A 25,075-nucleotide genomic window follows, 5' to 3' on the forward strand; every position below is an offset into this window, starting at 1 on the left:
AAAATTTTTGTAAATCGCTTGCATGGTGTACTAAATGTAGTCAAAAAATAAATCGCATTACGCAAATGGACTATAAATCGTGATACGAATCTAATGAGCCTAATTATGACATGATTATATACTAAATTGCTACAGTCATGCTACAATAAACATGCTCTAATGATGGATTAATTAGACTCATTAGATTCGTCTTGTAGTTTACAGACGAGATATGTAATTAGTTTTATAATTAGTCTACATTTAATACTTCAAATATTGAAGATTTCCTTTCAAAAATACAAAAATGCAAAATGATCTAAACACACCCTAATATAAAAGGCGCGTAATGGCGCAGGCAGGCAGGTGCCGCGTCTGTGGATGACTGCTGCAGATCTATGGATCAGAGATGTACTATTAATTATTAAAATAGGCTCGTGACTCGGCCATCATTCCGAGCCGGGAGTGGCAGCTGAAATCCCTGCAACTGATGTACTTTGCTGCCTCTTGCCCGGAGTAATATAGACCGTGTTTAGATGATAGGCAAAAAAAATTTTGCAATGGAATTTTACTAATTTGAAGTACTAAATGAAGTTTATTTACAAAACTTTTTGCACAAATGGGTTGTAAATCGCGAGACGATCTAATGATGCTAATTAATCCATGATTAATTCATAATTAGCTGATGGTTACTGTAGTATCACTATTGTAAATCATGGATTAAGTAGGCTCATTAGATTCGTCTCGCGATTTACAGCGCATCCATACAAAAAGTTTTATAAATAGACTTCATTTAGTACTTCATGTGTCCAAACATTCGATGTAACGTTTTTTTTTCGAGATTTACGGGTACCATGATTGATTGTCCTAAATCCTAATCTAATGTCCCCTCTGGTATATGAACCACTGCCCACTGCGTCGCGCGCGTGCTTTATGGCCGGCCGGCGGCCGCCGCCGCGTGCGCTCGGGCACCGGGCGCTGGCCCGGCAGCTAGGCACGCCGCAGACCGGGGTGGATCGCATGTTCGCCGCCGTGCGCCGCGCGCGTCGCGTCGGGAATGTTTGGCGCCGGGCGAAAGGAGGCCACCTCGCGCCGTCTCCTCGTGCGCGGGGGTAACTGTAGCGAGCTACCGCGGGGGACGGCTTTCTTCTGCTGATCCGACCGAAAGGATGCGCCCCATGGGCATCAAAGCCTCGTGCCCCGCTGATATCTCCGGGAATCTTTCGCTTTTCCGGCGCCGTTCGGAGCGGGGCGGCGTTTCCCGGCTCGTACTGATCGACGGGAATGCTTTGGCGCGGCGAAAACGACTCCTCGTGTGATACGTACGCAGCACCTACTGCTTGGTAGATAGCGCGGCCGCGCCCGTGTAGAAAGGAGCTCAAGTGGGGTGGGGGTGGCTTACTGCGCTTCAGTGCTTCACGCTCACTGGCGCTGCTACAGGATAATAATGAGCTCTCGGGGCCTCTGATAGCGAAATGAAATGTGTCAAAGGTTCAAGAACAAGAAGCAACCTGTGTTTGGTTCAGTTGCGGAGTTTATGCCGTTATAGACGGTTACACCAACTGCTCGGGAAGAAGATACTACATAGTACACGGTTGTTGCTTTTTTCCCCCTGCAGTGTGAAAGAAAGGGGATGAGCTTTGCAGAATTGTAGTACTGTAAAGCCATTCGCCGAAGCTGGAGGAAAAAAAGGAAGGGGGGCAGCAAGCTTAGATGCTTTAGGCCTTTAAGCAGGCTTCTGACACAAGAAGAATCGGTTTTGGAGCGCCACGATCCACAGCTCATGAACCATGCGTGACCAGGGCCCAGAATAATTTGATCAAGATACGTGCGTGCTTTTTGAGTAAGGGAGGCTTCTTTCCATGTACTTTTGATGCCAGTCCTCAAACTGTGCCCTCTTTCGGCTCAGATCCCTGCGAGTTTCATCACATCTCCTCCTTAGGTTTACTTCCTCCTCCTGAAGGTGCACGATGTTGCTTATGACTTCAGCAAAGGTTTTGATGGCAGTTTTTGCAAGCTCAATTGGAAGCCTTTCGAGTTCATCATGCCAGGCATGCAGCAGGTTCTTGATAGGTGGATCTACCAGCCTTGGAGGGGATGAGACCTTCTCCTTTATGTTGCTCTCGATAGGGATGAGATTAAGCTTCAGCCATGCATTGAGTGCTCTGATGTACGCTTTCTGATTGTCCATCAATTTCTCAAACTGCATGTGCCACTCCTTAACAATGTCCCGTAGCTCGCAAGTCTGGTTGTAATGCAAGTCAGTTCTCTCTCTTGGAACAGGAGGAATCTCGAAACCTCTGATACCTGAAATGATCATGAACTGATTTCTGTGATGACGGTGCATAGCACTCCACATTTTGGCCATTCTGCAATAGGTAAATATGGGGAAATGGTAAGAAAAAAGTTCCAAACGTTGCAAGTAGTCTAGAACAGCAACCAATTATAGAGCACACTTTGTCTCAATAAGATTAATCTTTACAAAAGATGCAGAGCCATTTTATTGTTTACTGTGGCCATAACAAGGATCATAAATTTACTAGTTTGTGATCATCTGCTGGTTAAAAGCATAATACTAAAGTCTAAAGAGAAGCATCTGCTTTTTTATAGGATTACAAATTTTCTATCCGCAGACACCAATAATACACATAAATATGGAATACAAACTTTCTGGGTAAGCAGAAATTTTTATCATACCATACAAACCAAAGAAATCAAATGGATGACTAGTATGCTTGAAATATTCAAACACTTAATAGAAAGAAAACCCTGTTGAGTAGTGACCAATTTGCACATGACAAACATAAAAACAGTCAGAGTTCAAAATATGACTGGCTATCTATCCCACCACTTGCTGCAAAAGAATACTCACCCATCAACAAGCTCCACTAACTTTGGGAATAGCTGTCTATCCCGAAGCCGATTTATTTCTGAAACCGTTGAATCCATGGACTGCATATCTACGATGTACCTTGTGTGTAAGTGGCTAACAGCAGCTTTTGTCTTCTCCAGGGTTTCAAGTTTAACACCCCGTTTCTTTTGCTTCTGCAATAGAGTCACCTTCTGATAATTGATTTTCATAAGTTCCCCAGCCTAATTTGACATATCCAGAAATGGCAAAGCAGAAAACACAGGGTCGTTATTAATTGAAGAAACAATAATACTAATAAGCATTGAAAATGAGCCATAGCTAAACAAAAAGCCTAAACTTTGTATTAGCTAGTTTGATTTACACTCTGCTTAACTTGCCAGATGACTTCTCACTTGGTATGTACCCTTTTAGCAATAGGATTTCAAGTAATTGCAATTTAAATAATAATTGCCAGCAACCCAGCAATCACTAGCTCATTTTCTTGGGAAATCACAGACTGTGATGCCTTGTTAGCAATACTTGAATAATTCAAAATATGAGTTGCAACAAGTATATTACAGTAACAGCTAGTTTATGTTACAGAAGTTCAAGGTTTGGCTAATAGTAGGGATGTAACTGCACAGGTGTTTTCATTATTGGCGACCATTGACTAGATAAATATTTTAAATTATGAGAGTGAAATGAATAAATCCAAAACAAATAAAAGTGCTCCAACGTACTGTATTTACATGTAAAACAAAAGAGGCCAGACACATACAATTCCGAAAGCAATAGCACCAGAACTCATCTTCACAAATTATTTGCACATATATTACCTTCACTTCATCATACAGTTTTTTCTCCCAAGCAAGCATTCTATCTAGAACCGCAGCATGAGTATCAAATCTATCATCGATCTCGAAATTATCATTCAGGTCATCATGGTCGGGTAAATTCTTGAAGGAGCGGTTCCATGTGATAACATGCATAATTTTTGTAGAGTGGTCAATATGACCTGAAAACATCAAGAAAAAAATTTTAGGACAGCGCAAAATCAACATGACATTGTACATGCATTAGAAAGAAAGTTAAATGGCAATTCATAACAAGAAAACTAAAGCTCAGTTAAAAATGGAGGGCAACAAAGGGGGGAAAGGAAGCTACATGTACTGTAGGAGAGAATAATGAATGTATTCCTCCAAACCCTAGAAAGGTGGGATATATAGTTCCTATACATGGGCCTCTATACAATGGGCTCACATATACACCAACACCCTCCCGCAGTCTGAACTATCGGCACAGCGGTGTTCAAGACTGGACAACAAGAAAGCCAACACCCCCTCGTAGTCTGAACTACCGTCGCAGCGGTGTTCAAGATTGGACAAGAAGAAAGTACAAAGGGCAAATACACCCCCCCACAGCCACAACTAGCTACCTGCTACGTTGAGGCTGGAGCGAAACCCCGAGAAGGTCGAGGAAGGTAGTCCCTTGGTGAAGATATCGGCAAACTGTGAGGTAGTCGGGACATGGAGTACCCGAACATCGCCGACGGCGACTCTGTCGCGCACGAAGTGCAAGTCGATCTCCACGTGCTTCGTCCGCTGATGCTGAACGGGGTTCATAGAGGTACACGGCGCTGACGTTGTCGCAGTAGACGAGCGGGCTCTTGGCGAGCGGGCTGTGGAGCTCCGCCAAGAGCTGTCGGAGCCAGGACGCCTCCGCCACGCCGTTAGCGACAGCCCGGTACTTCGCCTCAGCACTGGAGCGGGAGAACCGGCTGCCGCTTGGACGACCAGGAGGCCAGGTTGCTGCCCAGGAAGACGGCGTAGCCGGAAGTAGAGCAGCGAGTGTCCGGGCAGCCAGCCCAATCAGTGTCGGCAGGGGCGTCCTTGGGCCCGTGCGGGCTGTGCGACCGCACAGGGCCCCCAAATTTGAAGGGCCCCCAAAATATTAAGTACATCTTAGTATATAGTAGTATAGGAGACTTCAATTCCATGAGTTTGCAGCCCATTTTGTAAAAAACAAGGCCCAAATTGATGGAAGCTGAACCGATCGGAAGCCTTCCAATTCTCTGGGCGCACGCACGACGGGAAACCTAACTGACGCTTCGGCTTCCTCCATTCCTCGCCTGTCGCCATCGCCATTGCGCTCGCAGCAGGCATCGCCCCTGCCGGCCGGCAGCCCATCGCCCCATCGGCCATTGCCCTTAGCCCCTGCATGTGCGCTGCGTCCAACTCCAAAGCAAGCAGGCAAGCAGCATCGCGGCCGGCGGCGTCAGTGACACTGATGGGTGAGTACTGAGTAGGATTCGTCTCTCGTGTCAGGGCCCAAACCACCCAACGCCCATCTGCATTCAAATAATCAAATTCCGTTTCCAATTCCCTTGCAGGTCACAAGTTTGTTTCATCGTTGCTTGCAGTTGCATTTGCAATTGGCTGCACCTGCAGAGGCACTCGGCGGAAGGCCAGCCCAAGAGTAAGATTTAATTCCGTATTATTTTCTTCTTTCCTCGTTTAATTATGTTGATGTCTTGATGATTAAAATACATCGATTAATTTTGTTCTTTCCATTGCAAATGCAAGTCATGTCGTCGGCAAAACAACATAGGAAATATGATTCCGGCTATCAAAAGCGTAAAAAGAAACAAAGAATAGATGAACTAATTGAATCTCAGAAAGGGGCAATGGAAAGGTTTATTAGGAAAGAACCACAAGTTTCTCACCCCGGTAATCAGGGGCAGGGCAGTACACAAAATACTAGTGTTCCCAATGCCAATGAACCAAATGATGGTGAGACACAGGTAGAAAATACTATTCCTACGGATGAGATAGAGATAGAAAATATTGAGGAAGTTCCCAATAATGGTGATAACATGGATGGCACTAGCACTGATGTTAACTTGGAATTGGATAGTTCTTCTCATGATGCCAATGTGGATACTTCTTTTTCGCCAGACATATTTGATCCAAGGTATTGGGATTCCCTTGATCCTAGGCAGGTTGATATTTTAGCAAAAAAAGGTCCTAAAAGAGATTTATCCATTAAGAAAGGTCCCAAGGATAGATATTCTAGGAGGTGGTCGGCACGATCCTATATTAGAATCCTACCAAATGGGGAGAAGTGCAATAGAGATTGGCTTGTGTATTCCAAAGAACTAGATAGAGTTTTTTGCTTCAGCTGTAAATTGTTTACAAATGGGCATCGGAAAGGTTAGTTAGCAAATGATGGGTTTAATGATTGGACACATCTTTATGAAAGAATTACAGAGCATGAAACAAGTTCTGATCATGTTTTGACTATGACTACTTGGTATGATCTACGTAATAACTTGGAAAAGGGTAAAGGTATTGATAAAGTTGCTCAACGACAACTTGAGAAAAAAAAGAGCACTGGAGAAAAGTTCTCTTCAGAATAGTGGCCATTGTAAAATTTCTAGCCAAGCATAGTCTAGCATTTCGTGGCCATAATAGCAAACTGTATGATGATAGCAATGGGAATTTCTTGGGTTTGATTGAAATGTTGGCTGAATTTGATCCAGTTATTCAAGAGCATGTTCGTCGTATTACAAACGAAGAAACTCATGTCCATTATCTGGGACCTAGAATTCAGAATGAGTTGATACACCTGCTTGCTTCTGCTATTAAGTCTGAAACTATTGAGAAAATAAAGAATGCAAAGTATTTCTCTGTCCTTCTTGATTGTACCCCTGATGCAAGCCACCAAGAACAAATGTCTTTGATTATAAGATATGTGGATTTATCTTCAAATGATGTTAAAATTGAAGAATCATTTATGGGATTTTTAGATGTAAATGATACAACTGGGCAAGGCCTTTTTGATGTCCTAGTAAGTGAATTAAAGAATCTTGGTCTTGATATAGATGATGTGAGAGGACAAGGCTATGATAATGGGTCAAATATGAAAGGAAAAAATCAAGGAGTACAAAAGAAACTCTTGGATGTAAATCCTAGAGCTTTCTATTCTGCTTGTGGTTGCCATAGCCTTAATTTAACACTTTGTGATATGGCCAAGGCTTGTGCTAAAGACTTCTTTGGAATAATCCAACGCATCTACACAACTTTTGCTAAGTCAACTAAGAAATGGCAGATTTTGAAAGATAACATATCAGGATTGACTCTCAAGTCGGTGTCAGCTACACGTTGGGAGAGTCGCATTGAAAGTGTTAAAGCTATTAGATTTCAATGCGCAGACATTCGAGAGGCTCTACTTCAGGTAATTGATATTTTCTATATTGATAATGATGTAATCCCTTTGGCTAACACATATTATTAATACATATTTTCTTTATTCCAATTTCAGGTATCCGATATTGATAATGATCCTGGATCAAGTAGCGAGGCTAAAGGTTTGGCAAATAATGAACTTGGAGAGTTTGAATTTATAGTGGCAATAGTCATTTGGTATGAAGTATTGTATGCTGTTAATTTAGTGAGCAAACATTTGCAAGCAAAGGATATGCTTATCGATATTGCTATTGAGAAAGTGGAAGGGTTGATTTCTTTCTTCAAAAACTACAGGGAAACTGGTTTCTTGGAGGCACTAGAGACAGCCAAAGGAATTGCGCTTGAGATGGATATTGGAACAACATTTCGTAAGAAACGAGTAATTAAAAAGAAAAAGACAATTTGATGAGACCTCCGATGACACAAATTTGGCCACACAGTCTGCCGAAGAATCATTTAGAATCAGCTATTTCATTCCCATTGTTGATCAGGCTATTGCCTCACTTACAAGAAGATTTGAACAGTATCAAAGTTATCAGAAAAATTTTGGTTTCTTATTTACTTCTGAAGCATTGAAATCATTGGATGCTAAGAGCTTGAAATCATCTTGTCAGAATCTTGAAGCTATCCTTACAAAAGATGGAAAATCCGATATTGCTGCTAGTGAACTATACGTGGAGTTGAAGTTCCTTCAAGATTTCATTCCTAAAGATGATATGGGGCCAGTTGAAATTTTGAAATTTTTGAAGCGACATGATTGCTTTCCAAATGCAAGCATTGCATATAGAATTATGTTGACTATTCATGTGACTGTTGCATCAGCGGAACGAAGCTTTTGAAAATTGAAGCTATTAAAGTCCTACTTGCGCTCTACAATGACACAGGAAAGGCTCAACGATTTGGCTATGATAGCACTTGAAAGTGACATGCTGGAGAAGATTGATTATGAGCGCATCGTTGAAGATTTTATTTCAAAGAATGCCCAAAGAATAAAGTTCTTCAAGTGAACAATAGGTACGACAATTTTTGAAATATCCCATTACTATGCTACTTGTTACTATTATTTGATTTTACTAGGCCACTAGGGCCTCATCTTAGCATTTCGCACTGGGCCCCTGATTTAGCCGGGACGCCCCTGAGTGTCGGTGTAGACCACCAGCTCAGAGGTGAGAGAGCAGTGAAGAACCAAGCTGAAGCCAATGGTGCCATGGACATAGCGGAGGAGACGCTTCAGTGCAGCAAGGTGAGACTCCCGAGGATCATGCATGTGAGGACATACCTGCTGAACGGCATAGGTGAGATCCGGCCGGGTGAAGGTCAGGTACTGCAAGGCACCGGCAAGACTCCGGTAGGCAATAGGATCAGCCACGAGATCACCCAGATCAGCAGACAGCTTCGCCTGAGTATCGACAGGCGTGGAGCATGGCTTGTAATCAGTCATCCCAGCCCGCTCAAGAGTGTCAAGTGCATACTGCCGCTGGTGAAAGAACAGGCCAGACTGGCGAGTCTCAATAGTAACGACCAAGAAGTGGTGGAGCTGACAAAGATCCTTCATAGCAAACTCCTGCTGCAGAGAGGAGATGACGCGCTCAAGTAACTGTTGACTGGAGGCAGTGAGCACAATATCATCAACATAGAGCAGTAGGTAGGCAGTCTCATCCCCACGGCGGTAGATGAACAGAGAAGTGTCAGCCTTGGCCTCGGTGAATCCCAAAGTCAGCAAGAACGTGGCGAACCGAGAATACCAAGCCCGAGGAGCCTGCTTTAGACCATAGAGGAACTTGTTGAGCCGGCAGACCATATCAAGATGACTCGAGTCCACAAATCCCGCTGGCTGAGAGCAGTACACTGTCTCTGACAGAGTGCCGTGAAGAAAGGCATTCTTCACATCTAGCTGGTGCATAGGCCAGGAGCGAGAGAGTGCGAGCGAGAGGACTGTGCGCACCGCAGCGGGCTTCACCACTGGACTGAAGGTCTCATCATAGTCCACACCGGGCCGCTGGGTGAAACCCCGGAGAATCCAACGAGCCTTGTAGCGCTCCAATGTGCCATCAGCCTGACGCTTGTGCGTCCAGATCCACTTGCCGGTAACCACATTGCAACCAGACAGACGCGGCACGAGGTCCCACGTCTGGTTGGCAAGGAGAGCCGCGTACTCCTCTTCCATCGCGCGACGCCAGTGAGGATCCGCCAGGGCGTCGCGGACAGAGGAGGGTACCGGAGAGACCCGCGGCTCGCCCTCTGTGGCGGAGAGAGTTGCGGCCTGAGACGCCATCCGCTGAGTCACCATGAGATGGATATGCCGAGGATCCTGATGGATGACTGATGGGTGGTACACCGCCGGCTCGACTCGAGAGCGAGTCGGCAGAGGCGGCGGCGGCGACGGCTCCGGTGTAGAAGGCGGCAGCGACGGCTCCGGTGTAGGCGCCGCAGGAGCCTCTGGAGCCGGAGGCGGTGCCGGTGTCGGCGCCGAACGACGCCGGTACACCTGCACCGACTGAGCGTACCGCGGCGGTGCCGGAGTCGGAGCCGAATGACGCCGGTACACCTGCACCGGCTAAGCGTACCGCGCAGGTGCAGGGGAAGGCATCGGGGACGCATGTGGCGCAGCAGGAGACACCGGGTCCGCGCGCGACATGACCGGAGGTCTGGGGACCGCGCGTGGTGCGACCGCGGGCACCGGGGCCACGCGTGGCACAGCAGGGCTCACCGGAAGTGGCGCCGGTGTGTCGGGAAAACCTGCAGGGAAAGGACAGATAGGAAAAGGTGGCTGAATCACCGGGTCAATCGGAAACAGAGACTCCAGCTCGGGGTTAGGAGAAGGTGTGGAGGTGGAGTAGGGGAAATCCGACTCGTTAAACACAACGTGTCGGGAGATCAGGACGCGGCGAGAGGTGAGGTCAAAGCATCGGTACCCCTTATGGTCAGGGGAGTAACCAAGGAGCACACACCGAGTCGAGCGGGGCGCCAGCTTGTGAGGAGCAGTGGCGGAGCTGTTAGGATAACACGCACACCCGAAGACCCGAAGGTGGTCGTAGCGAGGAGGGGTACCGAAGAGAGCGTGGTGTGGAGTGGGAGCAGGAGAAGCAGTGGACGGAAGGCGGTTAAGCAAGTAGGTGGCAGTGTGGAGGCTCTCAGCCCAGAAGCGCGGGGGCAGAGAGGCCTGAATCAGAAGGGTGCGCACGACGTCGTTCGTCGTTCGAATCATCCGCTCAGCCTTGCCGTTCTGGGGAGAGGTATACGGACAAGACATACGCAGCTGAACACCCCGAGAGGAAGAAAGAACGGGAGGTGGAGTTGTCGAACTTACGCCCGTTGTCACACTGGACGGCCTTAATGGTGAGGCCGAACTGAGTGGACACCCAGGCGAAGAAGTGGAGGAGGGTGGGAAAGGTCTCAGACTTGGCGCGCAAAGAAAAAGTCCAAGAGTAGTGCGAGAAATCATCGACCACCACCAGATAGTACTTATAGCCAGAAAGGCTGAGAACAAGAGAGGTCCACAGGTCACAGGGAACAACATCAAAGGCATGTGCAGCATGCGAAGAAGAAAAAAAGAACCGAACATGACGACCGAGCTAGCACGCATGGAAGAGGGGCTCAGCAGGAGGCCTAGTACCAGGAACATCGGTACTACGACTGAGCTGAGCCAGAACGTCGCGACCAGGGCGACCAAGACGGCGATGCCAGGTGGTGGAAGACGGCGTCGCGGCAAAAACGGCAGACCAAGACGGCCAGGGCGAAGAAGAAGGCGAGAGTGGTGCAGCGGAAGAAGGAAGCCGAAGGGTGTAAAGGAGCCCCGTGCTGTCACACCGGAGTAGCGGATGCCAGGAGGCCGAATCCTTTACAGTGAGGCTAGAAGAATCAAACTCGATGGAATAAGAATTGTCAGCTGTAAACTGACGAATGGAAAGAAGGTTATGAACCATCTGAGAAGCAACAAGAACATTGGGAAGACGAAAAAAACCAGGAGCAGAACCCACGACGGTGACAGGAAGACGGTCACCAACCATGATGGAAGAAGGACAAGAGGGGTGTGGGGGTCGGACAGAAGAGAGGATAACGGCATGTGGGGTGGTGTGGATGGAGGCACCCGAGTCGGCGATCCACTCGGTGCTGACCGACGGCATCAGCCCCATGGCGCTGAAGAACTGCGCCAGTGCGGCCTGGTCCCACCCCCCAGGCCAGGTCGGCTGCTGGCTGGGTGGAGCGGGCGGGGTCCAGAACGGCGCAAACAGGGGAGCAGCAGCGGCAAATACGTACTTTAGGCTAAAAAAATTGCCATTTAAAAATTTTGAATGCCCAGACCCCAAGCCCTGGGCCCGCCCCTGCCCATAGGCCATAGGTGAACCAGTTTTCTCTTATCATCTTCCATTAAGTAATGTCAACAACACTCAAGGACTTCTTTGGTACAATAGCAGTGTATATATTATAGATCCTTGTGGATAATCATAGTTCATTGCATAGCGGTTTATATCTATTTAACATAGACCTTGTTTGTTTCCGATTATAAGCCGATTTGGATGGAAATAAGCTACAATCCAACCCAAATGCCTCACTTATTTTTCGATTATCTGAACCGCTTCTTACTCGGAAATCCTAGATACAACGTGAAAACCGATTCTGACCAACGCGTCACAAAACTCGTGCACGGGGAGAAGCGAGCAATTTTCCCCCTCATTGCCCCTCTCTCTCCGATACCCCTCCTCCCCCAACCCGTGCGCTGCCACCCTTCTACTGCGCCACCGCCCCTCTACCACTCGGGCTCCGGCGTGCCTCCTCCCTACTGGAATCGTGCCCTCCTCCCCTGCGTTGCCGCCACTGTCCTTTGCTGCCCGCCCTCCACTACTGCTACCGCACCACCGCTCGCCCTCCCCTACCGACAGCGCTGGAGCTCCACGACAAGGTAGAGGCGGTAAGCCGGCGTGGGACCTCGAGGCGGGGCGGAGGCGGTCGGCCCTGAAGGTCAGCCACGAGTGGTGGAGCACTGGAGCGTGAAGATTGAAGAAGATATAGGATCAGAGAGTAGGAATAGAGTAGGAAGAGAAGAAATATGTTTCAATAAGATTAGTAGGAAAAAAAGTAGGAGAGTATGTTTAACTTTAAAATATATTTGATATTATTGTAATATAATTATCTAGTTAAGATACATAAGCGTAAGAGGGCAAGTTTTCTTCAAGTGCCCAAATTACATTCTAGATTTTCTTTTGATTTCCCTATCTCCTAATCGCACAAAGCCCTATAGAAAATAAGCGGACGATTGAATTTGTTTTCAGTCAGGACGCAGGCATGTTTTCTCCAAGTGCTTAATTTTTTGGCTCCTTAAGCAAGCAGCCACAAGCAGATATAGCCGCCAAGCCTCGACGACGACGTAGCGCGAGCGACTGAAAAGTTGCCGCCCAAGAGAAAACAAGAAAAAGAAAGAAAAAAAAGAGAAAATCCTTAAAAGACCTAATTGGGGGGCGATTTTAGCTTTACCATTGGGCCACGTCTACATTAATTACCAACCGTCCGATTCGCCAGCCGTCGCCGCGACCTCCGTCCCCCCGGCCTCCATCCTTCCCCTTCCTCCTCCAGCTCCTTGCCGGCGACGCGGCCACGGCACAGACGAGGCCCAGCCCTGGCGGCATGCGTGACGGCCCGGGGCGAGCTCGTCGCGGGCGCCGACATCTACGAGGGCGGCCCGCGCGCCGCCTCACACCTCCTGCTCCGCGCAGGCGGCCCGGCCCCAGCGCGACCTCGTCGCAGGCAAGTTGTACCCCCATGTGGCGTGTCCTCCGGATCGGCGCGGCCAGCCTGCAGATTCGGCGGCGCCGCCACGCCGCAGGGTCCTCGCAAAGACGAGACGACCGGCCAAGCGCTGCGTCGCGGAGACTGTCGCGGCCCGGAAGCGCACCCGCCAGCTGCTCGGCACCGCGTCTGCGTTCCACTTGCTGGAGGCGGAGGCCAGGAACGCCAAGATGAGGCCCCCCACGCATGTCCAGCCGCCGTCCAAGAAGAAGACCCCGAAGAGCAGCGACTCTAACAGAGACAGGGATAAGCAGCTCAAGCTCACAATGCCATGCAGCTGCCGCTGCAGCAGACACCTCGACACCATCCGCCACGCCATCATCCCAGGATAACAAGAAGGCTATGAAACAGGAGGCACAAGGTGAGCAAACACACCAAAACACTGCAGATTGGCAGCCAATTCATTATTCTGTAGAATGATTCCTGTCAAATTTGTTGTAGGGTCACCTAGGTTTTTTGTGAGATATAAAACTGAACATGCTTGCATACATAGACTTGAGCTGGTTTGGCTTATGGGAGCATTTTGGTATTGATAAGAAAGCAGCTTCAAATTATATATGCCCAAAATGTTTTTCACGCTTCAATCTGAATTGGAACATCAATATGTTACAATACTTTTGTTTTCAGATATGTGGGAACAGATATCCCAGTTTCTTTTCCACGTATGCTTTGATGGTTAAAGAACATGATCCTTTTTTGTATGAAGGAATCTCTCTTCAAATCAGCTGCTGATAATGCCAAACTGAATTCTGGACACATGGTTAGTTTCTTAACTTTTACCTTGCTAAACTATCTTATTTTTTATGTTTGTAAATAGTTACAACTGAAGTACGAAGTATAACCTGTTTGCAACTTGTGATGCTAATAAAACAAAGAGAGCTGCATAGAATGGCGCATTCTAGCATATCAAATACAACAGATCAAGCTTTCATGTACAAATTTTGGTCGTTTGACTATTGCTGTGTGTACAGCTCCATTTGATGTCGTGAACACAAGAGCACAATTACAGTTAATATGATGATAAATGCATATGTCACATTCAGAGTTACTTTATATCAGTGAACTAATAACTTGTAATTGGGACATTTATCGTATATGTTGCTTGTATTGATACTACAAGTTGTAGTCCTGCACAAATAGCATCATTCAGTTCAAACTTGAAGTGGATATGTTCAGCAGAAAACTAACGGTTACAGAACAACTGATACTCTGTCTTCGTGTTTATTAGCCACCCAGCTCTGTTAGGAAGTATGACGAAGTTATTCATGCACTAAAACAAATATTTGGGCTAGAAGGCTGCGTCGTCTTTACAGGTAGAAACAATTACGACAGGAATATCATGCTTATGAATTTGCGTTAGTATTCATTCATGTAAGAAAAAGATCTTTTGTAAGTATGCAAATTATGAAGCAACAGGTTTCCTCATACGAGATTGACTCCAAGGCTGTGGTTGTGTATATCTGAAGCATATGTATATCTCAAGGTGCTATGTTCTTTATGCCTTACAAATTTTATGGCCAAACAAGAAGGCAGACTAAAAAAGACATAGAAGTACATGTATTTAAAGAAAATGCTACTCATATGTAATTCACAGTTTTGGCAGACCAACACAGACCTAAAATATTATCTATAACTGTACTAACCATACACCGCATATAGTTTCATTCTATCAAAAAAATTATAAACTGGTCTACAGGTCATGGCGCGGTGTTACCGCGCCGGTATTTCTAGTTGAATCCTAATTCCTAAACCGCCCCCTCCACTAGAGAGCCGTCACCCCGATCCCATCTCGCCTCCCTGACTTCCTCCATGGATCTCGCGCACCTCGTCCTCCCCGGCACCTGTATCCTCTCCTCTCGTGGCTCAGCCTCCCTCCCCGACCTTCGCCACGCGGGCGAGCGTGCGGCTCGCCGGCTCCTATCCGGCCTCTTCCTCGCCCGGCGGATCCATCCTACCCCACGGCCTCCTCCTCACCCGGCGGCGCGGCCCTCCTCCTCCCTTGTGTGGACGGCTCCCCGCTGGTGTGCTCTTGCACGGCACGTGCAGGTGCCCGGCATTGAGGCTTGTCGTATGGCCGGATAAGGTTTGGATCTCTGTAACCTGAGTCGTGACGCCAATTTGATGTAGTCTACTTGGTGGTCAATTGACTAATTACTGCCATGAAAGATCATTTTGTTCCGCCAAGTAGACTTTGGTGCATTTTTTGTTCCTGAAAATATTAATTTTATTTTCTTTCTTACATTTAAGTTGCTACGCGAGCCCAAGATAGAAGATACTAGAGAGGCAGCTGATGTCAACAGCTATGCTGCCAAATTCTCCTGGTGATAAATTGGGAAAATGATTGATCCTGGTGTATATATAGCTGAAACAGGTATCTCATACTAGGCTTTTGATATTTGAATTTGCTGCGAGTTGTCTTGTTCGGTGTCTAATCCGTAAATAAGTAGATAACTGCAATGAAATTTGTATTAGTTGTTATTTTTTGGGAGTATGAACTATGTATTAATCACATTAATCAAAGTGAGGCACTGCACTCTATAGGGACTTAAGTTTAATTATGAAGAAGGATCAAACCCCAGAACAGAGAGAAACAAAACATGCACGATGCTTCGGTCAATGGCCTCATTTTTACAAAGAGACATCTTTTCGCACAATTTGTGCAGCATGTTAATGTGTTGAGCAAAAAGTCATTGGATGCTTGGAATCAATAGGAAGGAACATCAATGTTTTTGATGAGAATAGCAGTTTAGCCATTAATCCTCACTACATCCAGTCCTGGTTGGATCTGCCGTATATTATGGGTTGCACTGTTTCTTCAGAAAAATGATCCCTTCATAGCAGCATGTGTAAAGGTTTTGAATGTTCCTATCAGTGATATCACTTAACTCTCCTTGTTTATATTTTTATTGCAAGCCATGATCTATTATAGTGTAGAAACTGCATGTCTGAACATATTGCTGAATGATGATGTGCATGTTCACTTTTTGTAATTAAGTAAATCAACTTTGAATGTATATCAAGAATATTTAAGTGCATCGGCTTCAAGGTTTTAAAAAACGCTAGACGCTAGGTGAACGCTAGCCTATGGTTTAGAGTTTTTTGTGATTAAATGTAGATTAAACGTCTTTTGTAATTAAACGACACTGTGATTAAACGCAACGCTAGGCCAAAGTTTAGAGTTTAATCAAGATTAAATGTAGTTTTAAAACGTTTTTTAAAACAGGGATCGGCTTCTTGACATTTGCTCATGCTTTGAGGTCGTCATCCAATTCAAGAATGGAATCATTGAAAAGCTTATTTATCGGAATTGTGACGTTCGTTCTAATACACATGAATTTATTTGCTCTAGTTTTCTCTTAATTAATTGTACACCGGGCAAATCTAGTGCCCTCATTCAAAACTAATTTCGAGACTTTGATTCACATGTACCCACATTCTAAATGTTTGCTCATTTGATATTTTGAACATAAAAATAAGATTGCTCATATAAATCTTTTGCAAGGACAGCTTGCATTATGATGCGGAGTTACATCCATGTTAACTCAAAATATTAGCAAGCTTTATCCAGGAATCAGTTATGCACATATGCACAAACAATCGTTCTACCTCTATAATTGGGATCGAGATAGTTCTATGTTGATATTAATGGGTTGCAGATGCAGGCAATCTTATTATTTTTTTACAAGTGATTTTGTCATTTTTAGTTCACAACTCTGAATTTTTGTTTACTTGGACTAATGCATTACTATTCCTTGGTTGGGTCTGAATGCAGTATCAGAGCTTACAGGAAAAAATTATGATATTTCTGTAGTATGTGTTTGTTAAGCTTGTATGAGCTAATATTCCTACTGCATCTGTTGAGTGGTGTATTCCATCATGACTGCCTTAATCGATCTTGAAAACTACCTTATAACATTATATCCTTATGATATGTCTTAGTAGGTGTAACAACACCAATATCATGGCTGAGTGCTTAATACAATATATGGCCGGCATTATTTGATTTTGTATTTTCGAGGTGAAGATATTTATTGAACCCATCATAATATTGGAATGTGATGTGATAAGTTCCATTGAAACCTTTTTTTCCCTTCGCAGATTGCTGCAAGAAGCATTGACCAAAGTGAAGACCAACATTTGAGAAAAGTGTTCTTCCTAATGCGAGTGATACCCGATCGTTTTAGGTAAAAAAATAGAAACTGATTACACCCATGATAGTATTCAAATCTGAGCAAAGTTCCTTCCACAAATTTTTTTCCTATGCAGACTGCTGAAAAGAGTGTCGACCCAAAGTTCCTTCTATATGCAAGCTATGCAAAGTGTTCAGAATAGTGTTACTTCTACTCCCAGTAAAACCCCATCACATCAGGTAAAAAATTAAAATATTCATTACACCCATGATGGAATATCAGTTTAGTTCCTATCACATTTTTTCCTATGCACTGCTGCCAAAAGCACCATCCGAGGAAAAGCAACACCAAACATACAGAAAACTGCTACCAAAACTCCAGCTTCTAAGGCGACGCGAAGTGTTTCTCAGAACAATAAAAATTATATTTCTAGGGTTCAACTTATGAATGCTGCTACCAAACGTGTATGGACAAGAAGCTAGAAGGTATGAAATGCAAATCTCATTTATTCCGGTGGCACTATACATCTGACAGCCAATTCATGTTGGTGGCAAAGAGGTAGTATTTGTACACCCTCTTTGGCAGCAGAACCATACCGAGTTTTATCTAGTTGGAATTTTTGTTATAAGCTCCGCCTACCAATTTGATCATAGTTCAGAGTTCACTCATCTAGTAAAATTGATTACTGAATTGTGATCTGAATTTCATTCTCTACCACTGGATCGGATTAGCACATCCAGAATTCCACCACTTGTTATTTCCATGAAAAATATTTATATTTTCATTTACATAAAAAAGGCAGCAAACTGTAGTACACAAAGGAGGTTATTTTTGTTTGCCTAAACCATTACTGTACATTATGATATGATACAACACTATGGTCATCATAAATCAACTATCTAATCAATGTTGTGGTGTTTGTAATTTTTAAATCTTTATAGGCTCATATGGCTTTGTATCGAATTGTAACCCCTTTTTATATGCAACCTATCTACTGCCCATAGATGTGATGTATCATATATAATAATGTGAGAAGTAATTACTGTTTATTTATAATAAACTAATCAGCCTTTGTTATTCTTGTGACAACATATGTGGCTGTGTTCCGGTTTAAAAAAAATTATGTCTGGCTGTGACTTGCTACTGAAATTTTCTAATGCATATTATTCTTTTTAATTCTGCAGGAAACTTAAACTTGAATGGATCAATCGGACTTGGAGCCATGCCATTGTCAATACAAGGAGTTATCAAATATCGAACAATATTTTCTGTAGCCTACTTAGGATGTGGTTGCGTTCGCACAACACTATGTTCAATTTGGATCCATGTATTCGCCACTTTACATACTATCTACTTTCTCATGAAATATTTTCAATTCGGATAATGTATTGGGCACATATATTTATGGCTTCAAATCATATTCATTCTGATTGAGTTCTAATTGTTTTCTTATCCAAAAAAGGTTCATTATCCAAAATAAATCAAATACAAAAATCTTTGCAACAAATACCTTTTCTGTTGCAAAAAAAGTATGAATGCAACAATTCTACTTTGTTGCTACAAGTTATTGCCACAATTCTATTTTGTATCAATACATCTTATTGCCACAAAAATTGACTGATGCTATAGTAGTTAATAACATCGACCAATATGTTGTTGCGGCATTTTGTTTTTGCTGCGAACTAGCTTTTGGTTGCAAAAATAATTGCTGCCACCATATATGTTTTCGTGGCAATATAATCTATTACAACTAACTAATTTCTGAAGCCATAGGATAATTGCAATGCAATATATCCATGGCAATATAATCTATCACAACGATGTTGGTCGTGGCCATACAATGTGTTGCCACAGTAGCAGTCTGTTGCAACTCAGTACTATAGCAATGCCTACTTGTGTGGCAATACATTGTGTTGCCACAACATTGGCAGTAGCAACAACTCTCTATTGCAACGTTAAGTTGCGTGGCAATTACAAGTATTGCAACATGACAAAAAAAATATTGCCATGTACCTATTGCCTCAAAAGTAATTGCAACGGGTCGCAACAAAACCTCTATTGTTGCCATTTAAACTTGTTGCAATTAGGCCTATTTCAACGATTTTTGCGCTGTTGCGACAGCCCTAAAATCTAGTAGTGCACCCTGCACGGATGTAGGGATGGACGGAGTGGTTGTGTAGACAAGAGCCGTCATAGCCGCAGATGTTGCAGTATAGTTTGTGGTGGCACTTGACTATTGCTTGTTCCTGTCTGGCTATTTTGAGCCGACAGAGCTGTTGCCATAGACACTTCCAAGGGCACATATTGTATCTGATCTAGCTGTATATAGCAAGGACCCATGCAACCTGAAAACGTGCCTTCGGCAAAAGTCTTGACCACTGCGTTGTGTACCGTGTTGCCTATAACTGTTGCACTCTTGATGAAAGCCTGTGCCACAGCTTGGCCAACCGCGTCCATCATCTTGTTCTCACGTTGAGCCTCTGTTAATGGCTGGAAGGATGGAAGATTAAACTTCTTGATCACCTCGCCAGATCTGGTGACACTATACGAATTGAGGCATTCACGTTTGAACTTCTCCACCAGCTCCTCATATTCCTTCTTTTGTTCTTCTTTGAGCTTGTCTTCAGGAACAGGAATCTAGTTTTCTTCGTTGACTTCAGATTTATCTGTGATGTCCACCATGTTGAAACTTTCGGTCCCACCGTGCATGCCAAAAGATGTGTTGACGCAAAAATCAACACACTAGAATCCGAGGGCAAGTGTTCGCAAAGTCACGGAAAGTCAACCAAGCGTGCCAGTCAATTTGACCTGAAATTGACAAGGGAGAAAACAAAGTCAAATTCGAGAGCGTATCGGCTGGGATTCCGAATATCTCTCATACAAGCGTATCGGCAAGCTTTGCCGATACAGTAGACGACAAAAAGATATTAAATGCAAGCGTGTGGTAAACGAGCGCGTCGGTAGGATCAGCCGATGCACTAAACGACAAAACCATCTTGAGATAGCCGATCGGACGTATATAACAAAATCTAAGCTACGAATGTGTAACTCAGATGATGTAAGCTAAAAACAGATCTAAACCGGCTCTTGAGATAACAAAAGTGTTACTGCAAAATCTAAAGCCGATCTGATATGTTTTTAGATGTGATAATGGCCAAAAAGCATAGGAATACCTACAAATCTAGCCGATATCGATAATTGGTGAATAAATCTAGACGAGATGACAGCGATACGCCCGGATGTCAAAGCCTAGATGAACTCGATAACTTTTTGAATAGATTTGAACAAAGCCACAGCGATACGCCCGGTAGCTAAAGCTCAAATATACTCGGTAAAACGAAAACTCACCAGCAAATCAATTCGCTCGATTGTGAGGCGTCCTTGATCAACTTGAAAGAACTCGTCGAAAAAGAAAAGAAAAAGCGAAGTCGCCGAATAAGTGCAAAGGAATTGTAAATGGTTGTTGTATTGGATGTGTATCAAGTTTTTCTGGTCCCTTACAACTGATATTTATAGCCTAGCACTACCGAGTCCTAGCCGATTACGGCAAACATTACTTGACTATAAAGAAAAGACTTTCTAAAAGATAAACTACTTAAAATATTACAATCGAATCATCAAGATTCTCGTAGAGTCCGGATCCTCTTCTCCTTCCTTGACTTCATCGGCAACTCTCTATGGGCAGAGTACCAAAGCTAGCGAATCAGCATCTTCAAAGCATATTCCTCTGGTCCATCGGACGGACTCCATCGGCCGATTCCAACCCTGTGCATCTTTTGGTTTCTTCCAAATCGGCCACCTTTCCTTCACAAAAATCACCTTCCCTGACACATGTCAAAAAACGGTGTCAACAAGACTTACATGTGGGGCCCGCATGCAAGGCTTAAAACAGAAAAAGGAAGAGGGTAGGGTGGCTAGTTTACTGGGCTCAAAGCAGAGTTGGGTCAGCTCGGAGGCCCAACTCAACTTGGCTCAGTAAAACGGGTTGGCTTGGCCTGCGGCTCGCAGGCCGGCTCGTCCTAACGGCTTCGGTGGAAGGCCAGCTCCGGCGTGCGGCTTGCTGGGCCGAAAACGGGCCAGGCGTCTCTTTCGCATCCCTCTCTACTCTCTCTCACTCTCACTGGTGGGCCGGGGTGTCGGCGCACCCACTGTCTCTGACAGGCGGGGCCCAGGCATCGGTGGCTCCTGGGATCTGGTGTGGCTGGCCAGATCCCGTGTGCCTCGACTCGTGCGCGGGTGGCTGTGCATGTCTTGGCGCAGGTCAGAGCGGCGGCGGGACTTGGCGGCGGAGCGGCGAGGCATGCCGGCAGTGGCTGGGTTAGCTCGATGAGGCTCCACCTCCAGGAGGCGACGGGCTCCCTGGCGGCACGTTTGGGCTTCTGGGCGGCGATGATGGTGGGAGCAGCGCTGGCTCGAGTAGAGGCTCCCGGCGGTACTACGGTGCTTCATGGCGGCGAACGGCTTCCTCCCCTTCGAGGCGGCGGCTTGGCTCCTTCCATGGCGGTGGAGCGGAGGCTCGTCGGTGGCAGAGCAGCTACGGTGAGGTAACGGCGTAGATACACCGGCCATCGGCGAGGTGAGGGCATGGGTCAGGGCTCAGGCTCGACTCGACTCATGCCCACGGGCGAGGATTTGGGTAGCCGAATCTGCAGCGGCGCAGAGCAGGGCTGGGCGGTGGCGAGGCAGGGACTCGGTGGCCGGGTTGATCTCGCGTTCTGTAGCGAGGACAAGAGCGTCGGGCTCGCGCGTGTGCATGGTGAGCAGGTCAGGCAAGATGAGGCCGAGGCGGTGTGCGGCCAACGCAACGTCGTGGCGACGGCAGCGCGTGGCGCGGCGTGTGCGCGGGGTTTCCAGGGCGTGTGTGCGGCGAGGCAAGAACACAGCTACGGCGATCGGTGGACGACGGCGGCAGCATGGTGCTGCCTTGTTTGTGGCTCCAGGTGTCCGTGGAAAGGGCCAGAGAGGCCGGCATGATGGTCAAGGGCCAAGGAGGTGGTGGCGAGGTGGCTTGTGCGCGCGGGGTCCGAGCATCCCCGGCCCACGGCGGTGGCAGAGGGCTCAGGCAAGGCAGCACCTTGGGCCGCATTCATGCGCGTGCTCAGCATGGCCGGGCGGTGTTTCGGGGTGCACGTGCAGCGTGCCCGCGACGTCGTGGCATGGACGCGGCCACGGCGCGATGGCGGCGGCGGCAGGGCAGGGCTAAGGAAAAGGCGCGGCCTTTCGACCAGTGCGGGTGCGCGCGTTGGCTCGCGCCTGGCGAGGCTGCGGTGGCGGCGTCGGGCACGAGCAGAGGCTCGGCCGGTGGGGATTCGCGGCGAGGCAAAGCCTGGCGTGGGCGCGATCATGTGCGCGATGTTCCGATGGTGCATGGCCCAAAGGCTCGGCCTTTCGGCCGGCGCACCGCTAGGTGCGTGCGTAGGTGTGATGGCGTGCGCGGCACGGCCACGGCGTGACTGTGGCGGCAGGTTCGTCGGCTCCTGCACGAAAAGGTGGGGCTGTTCCTATGGCTGATCTATAGGCGGCTCATCGGCACACAAGCCGGTAGCAGGGAGGTCGTGACGCTTGGCGATGGGACGACGGCCTTCCGGTCTAGGTCGAAGAAGATGGAGGCGGGGCCGTGTCGAGGCGAAGCAGAGGCGAGTCGTTGCAGGGCAGTGCAGAACGGGGATGCCGATGTCGTCGATCGGGGCGCCGGCTTGACGACAGCGTTCCCAGTGGTGGCGCTCCGGCTTCTCCTTCCTTTCTCCTCCTCCCCCTCCTTCTCTTCTCCCTCTCCTCCTTCTTCCTCTGACTTTGTGGCTATGGCGGCGGATTGGGAAAAGCAGGGCTAGGGTTCATGAAGGGCGGTGCCCATAGGTTTTATAGGCGGTGGCTAGGGTTTTGAGGGCGTGTCGAGGCCCGGACGCCGGTGGCATCACGGCGCTCGGCGCTGGGGCTCGCGCGCGCGGTGGTCAAAATCGATGATGAGGGGTAGGCCCGATCTTCCGAGAGGTAGAGGTAAATTCGATTGGTGGAGTGTGTGATGTTGGCGATCTGGCTTCTAATCAGCACGATTCGAAGTCAAGCAACCATTACACCACTGCTCCGTTGGTTATAAACCAAGCACAACTTGATTGACCTCGCCGAGAAGGCTTTTCCTGCAAGCGAAACGAAGGACACAAGCAAGAAAGAGTAATCACGCAATCTGAAATTGCAGGTATGGATTAAGCGAATCACAAAAGGGGTTCAAGAACTCGATTCCAAAGAACTAATAAACACAGTGGAGGAGATCAAGAACAGGGGCCCTGGATCACTGTAAAAGGACTTGTCGCCACAGTTACAACGAATCAATCTCTGTTTCTCGAAGGAAAACACAAGAACTAAACAAAACCCAAGTCTAACAGTGGAAGCTACTGAGTTTATGAGCTAGGGGCAACCTAGGGTTGGGGGAGACCAAGGGTGGGGCGCCCACAACTTGGGCTTAAGGCCCGACACGATACAAAGCCTTAAAAGGCCCAAAACAGGTGTCGCAGCAACTTTCCGAGGTCACAAATGATCCACGAGGCTTCTAGAGCTGGGACTAGAACCAAAAGAAGCATCTCATCGTCACGATTCCAATGCATCCAAGATCACCTCATTCCGACTCCGTATGAGGGAGATATCGCCGAAACCGTGCAGGGGTGTTGTCTGAATCCGAGATGAACGTGAAGACCGAGTTGGAGTCGACTTGTAACTTGGAGATGTGGCTGGTTCGTGCATGTCCAGCATGGCGATGTCCTCATCATCCTCCCCTTCTTGAATTGGAGTCATCCTCGACTCCATCGCAGCATCAAATTCCTGCAAAAAGTTAGTGACAACAGGATGCAAAATATGTGGCATAGGATCATTGTTAATAAAACACATATCCCGACAAAGCATAGTATAACAAGGTGCATCAGGGTTATCACATAACGCAGCAGCAGCAGCAGATGTAGTAGCAATATAAACACCATCCTTCAATTTAATTCCATTAGTTTGAGCATCACAAGAGTCATTACTAGGAGGTGTTTTCTTATCATTTACAGCAAGCTCATTAAAATGTTTCCTAATATCAGCTGGGGATAAAGGAAGCAATGTAATCTTTTTGTTCTTATGCATGAAAGTGTATGTATTAGTTCTACCATGGTGTACAATATCATTATCAAATTCCCATGGTCGTCCTAACAACAATGATGATGATTGCATAGTTACAACATCAAAATCAGCATAGTCATGATAAGAACCAACCGAAAAGTGTATGCGTGCTGATTTAGTTACCTTAATCTTACCACTAGTATTGAACCATTCAAGGTAGTAAGGTTGAGGAATAGAATGAGTTGGCAAACTAAACCTCTTGATCAAATATGAACTCACCAAGTTGCTGCAACTCCCGCTATCAATTATGGTGAGAACACGGCAATCCTTTACTTGGAGAAACATGTGGAACAAATTCTTGCGTTGGATTTTCTCCTCATCCTCATGTTCCGCTTTAGAAGTCAGCACACGCTGCACAAGAAAACTAGGAAGGTCCTTTGTCGCAGCCACAGAATCAATTGCCTCACCCTCATCCTTCGAATCTGCAACAAAGTTAGCTGCAAGAACCAATTCATCCTCAACATCGCTAGCACTTACACATCCATTACCATCAGGTGCAACGATGAAAGCTCGAGTACTTGGACAATCCTTCATGACATGTCCTATTCCCTTGCAGCGGTGGCACATGATGTTTGTAGATGATCTACTCGAAGACCCCCTTTCAAGCATAGCATGCTTTTTGTGTTGTTGGGCCTGCACAGTAGACACATTGCTTACCTCAGAAGCGGGCGCAGGAGCTAGTGGTGTTGCTGGTGGCTTAGCAACAGGAGCCTTGGGCTTCTCAACGTCGGAACGCTACTAAAATGATCTCCCAGTGTTGGACCTGAAAGAATGTTGGACAATGCTGCGTCCCTGTACTTCCCGTTCTACCTTAAGAACAAGATGATACAATTGGAAAAAACGAGTCCAGTCTTTGTAATCAAGAATATCCTGTATATCACGATTTAAACCATTAAAGAACCTAGCACTAGTGTCATCATCATCCTCACGAATAC

General features: G+C 46.4%; 1 protein-coding gene and 1 pseudogene across 1 annotated transcript; one reads left to right on the plus strand and one right to left on the minus strand.

The window, feature by feature from the left end:
* Window positions 1–1,795: 1,795 nt before the first annotated feature.
* LOC120709817 (protein ROLLING AND ERECT LEAF 2-like) lies at window positions 1,796–4,037 on the minus strand. The gene is made up of 3 exons (XM_039995460.1): window positions 3,606–4,037; window positions 2,849–3,069; window positions 1,796–2,345 (listed from the first exon to the last, which is right to left on the minus strand). Exons 1-3 carry the CDS (start codon window positions 3,633–3,635, stop codon window positions 1,796–1,798), a joined length of 801 nt encoding a protein of 266 aa, XP_039851394.1. The 5' UTR covers window positions 3,636–4,037.
* A 1,473-nt stretch (window positions 4,038–5,510) lies between these two features.
* On the plus strand, window positions 5,511–7,910 carry LOC120709819 (annotated as a pseudogene).
* Window positions 7,911–25,075: the final 17,165 nt, after the last annotated feature.

Source organism: Panicum virgatum, chromosome 5K (assembly GCF_016808335.1).
Source record: "Panicum virgatum strain AP13 chromosome 5K, P.virgatum_v5, whole genome shotgun sequence".
NCBI lineage: Eukaryota > Viridiplantae > Streptophyta > Magnoliopsida > Poales > Poaceae > Panicum > Panicum virgatum.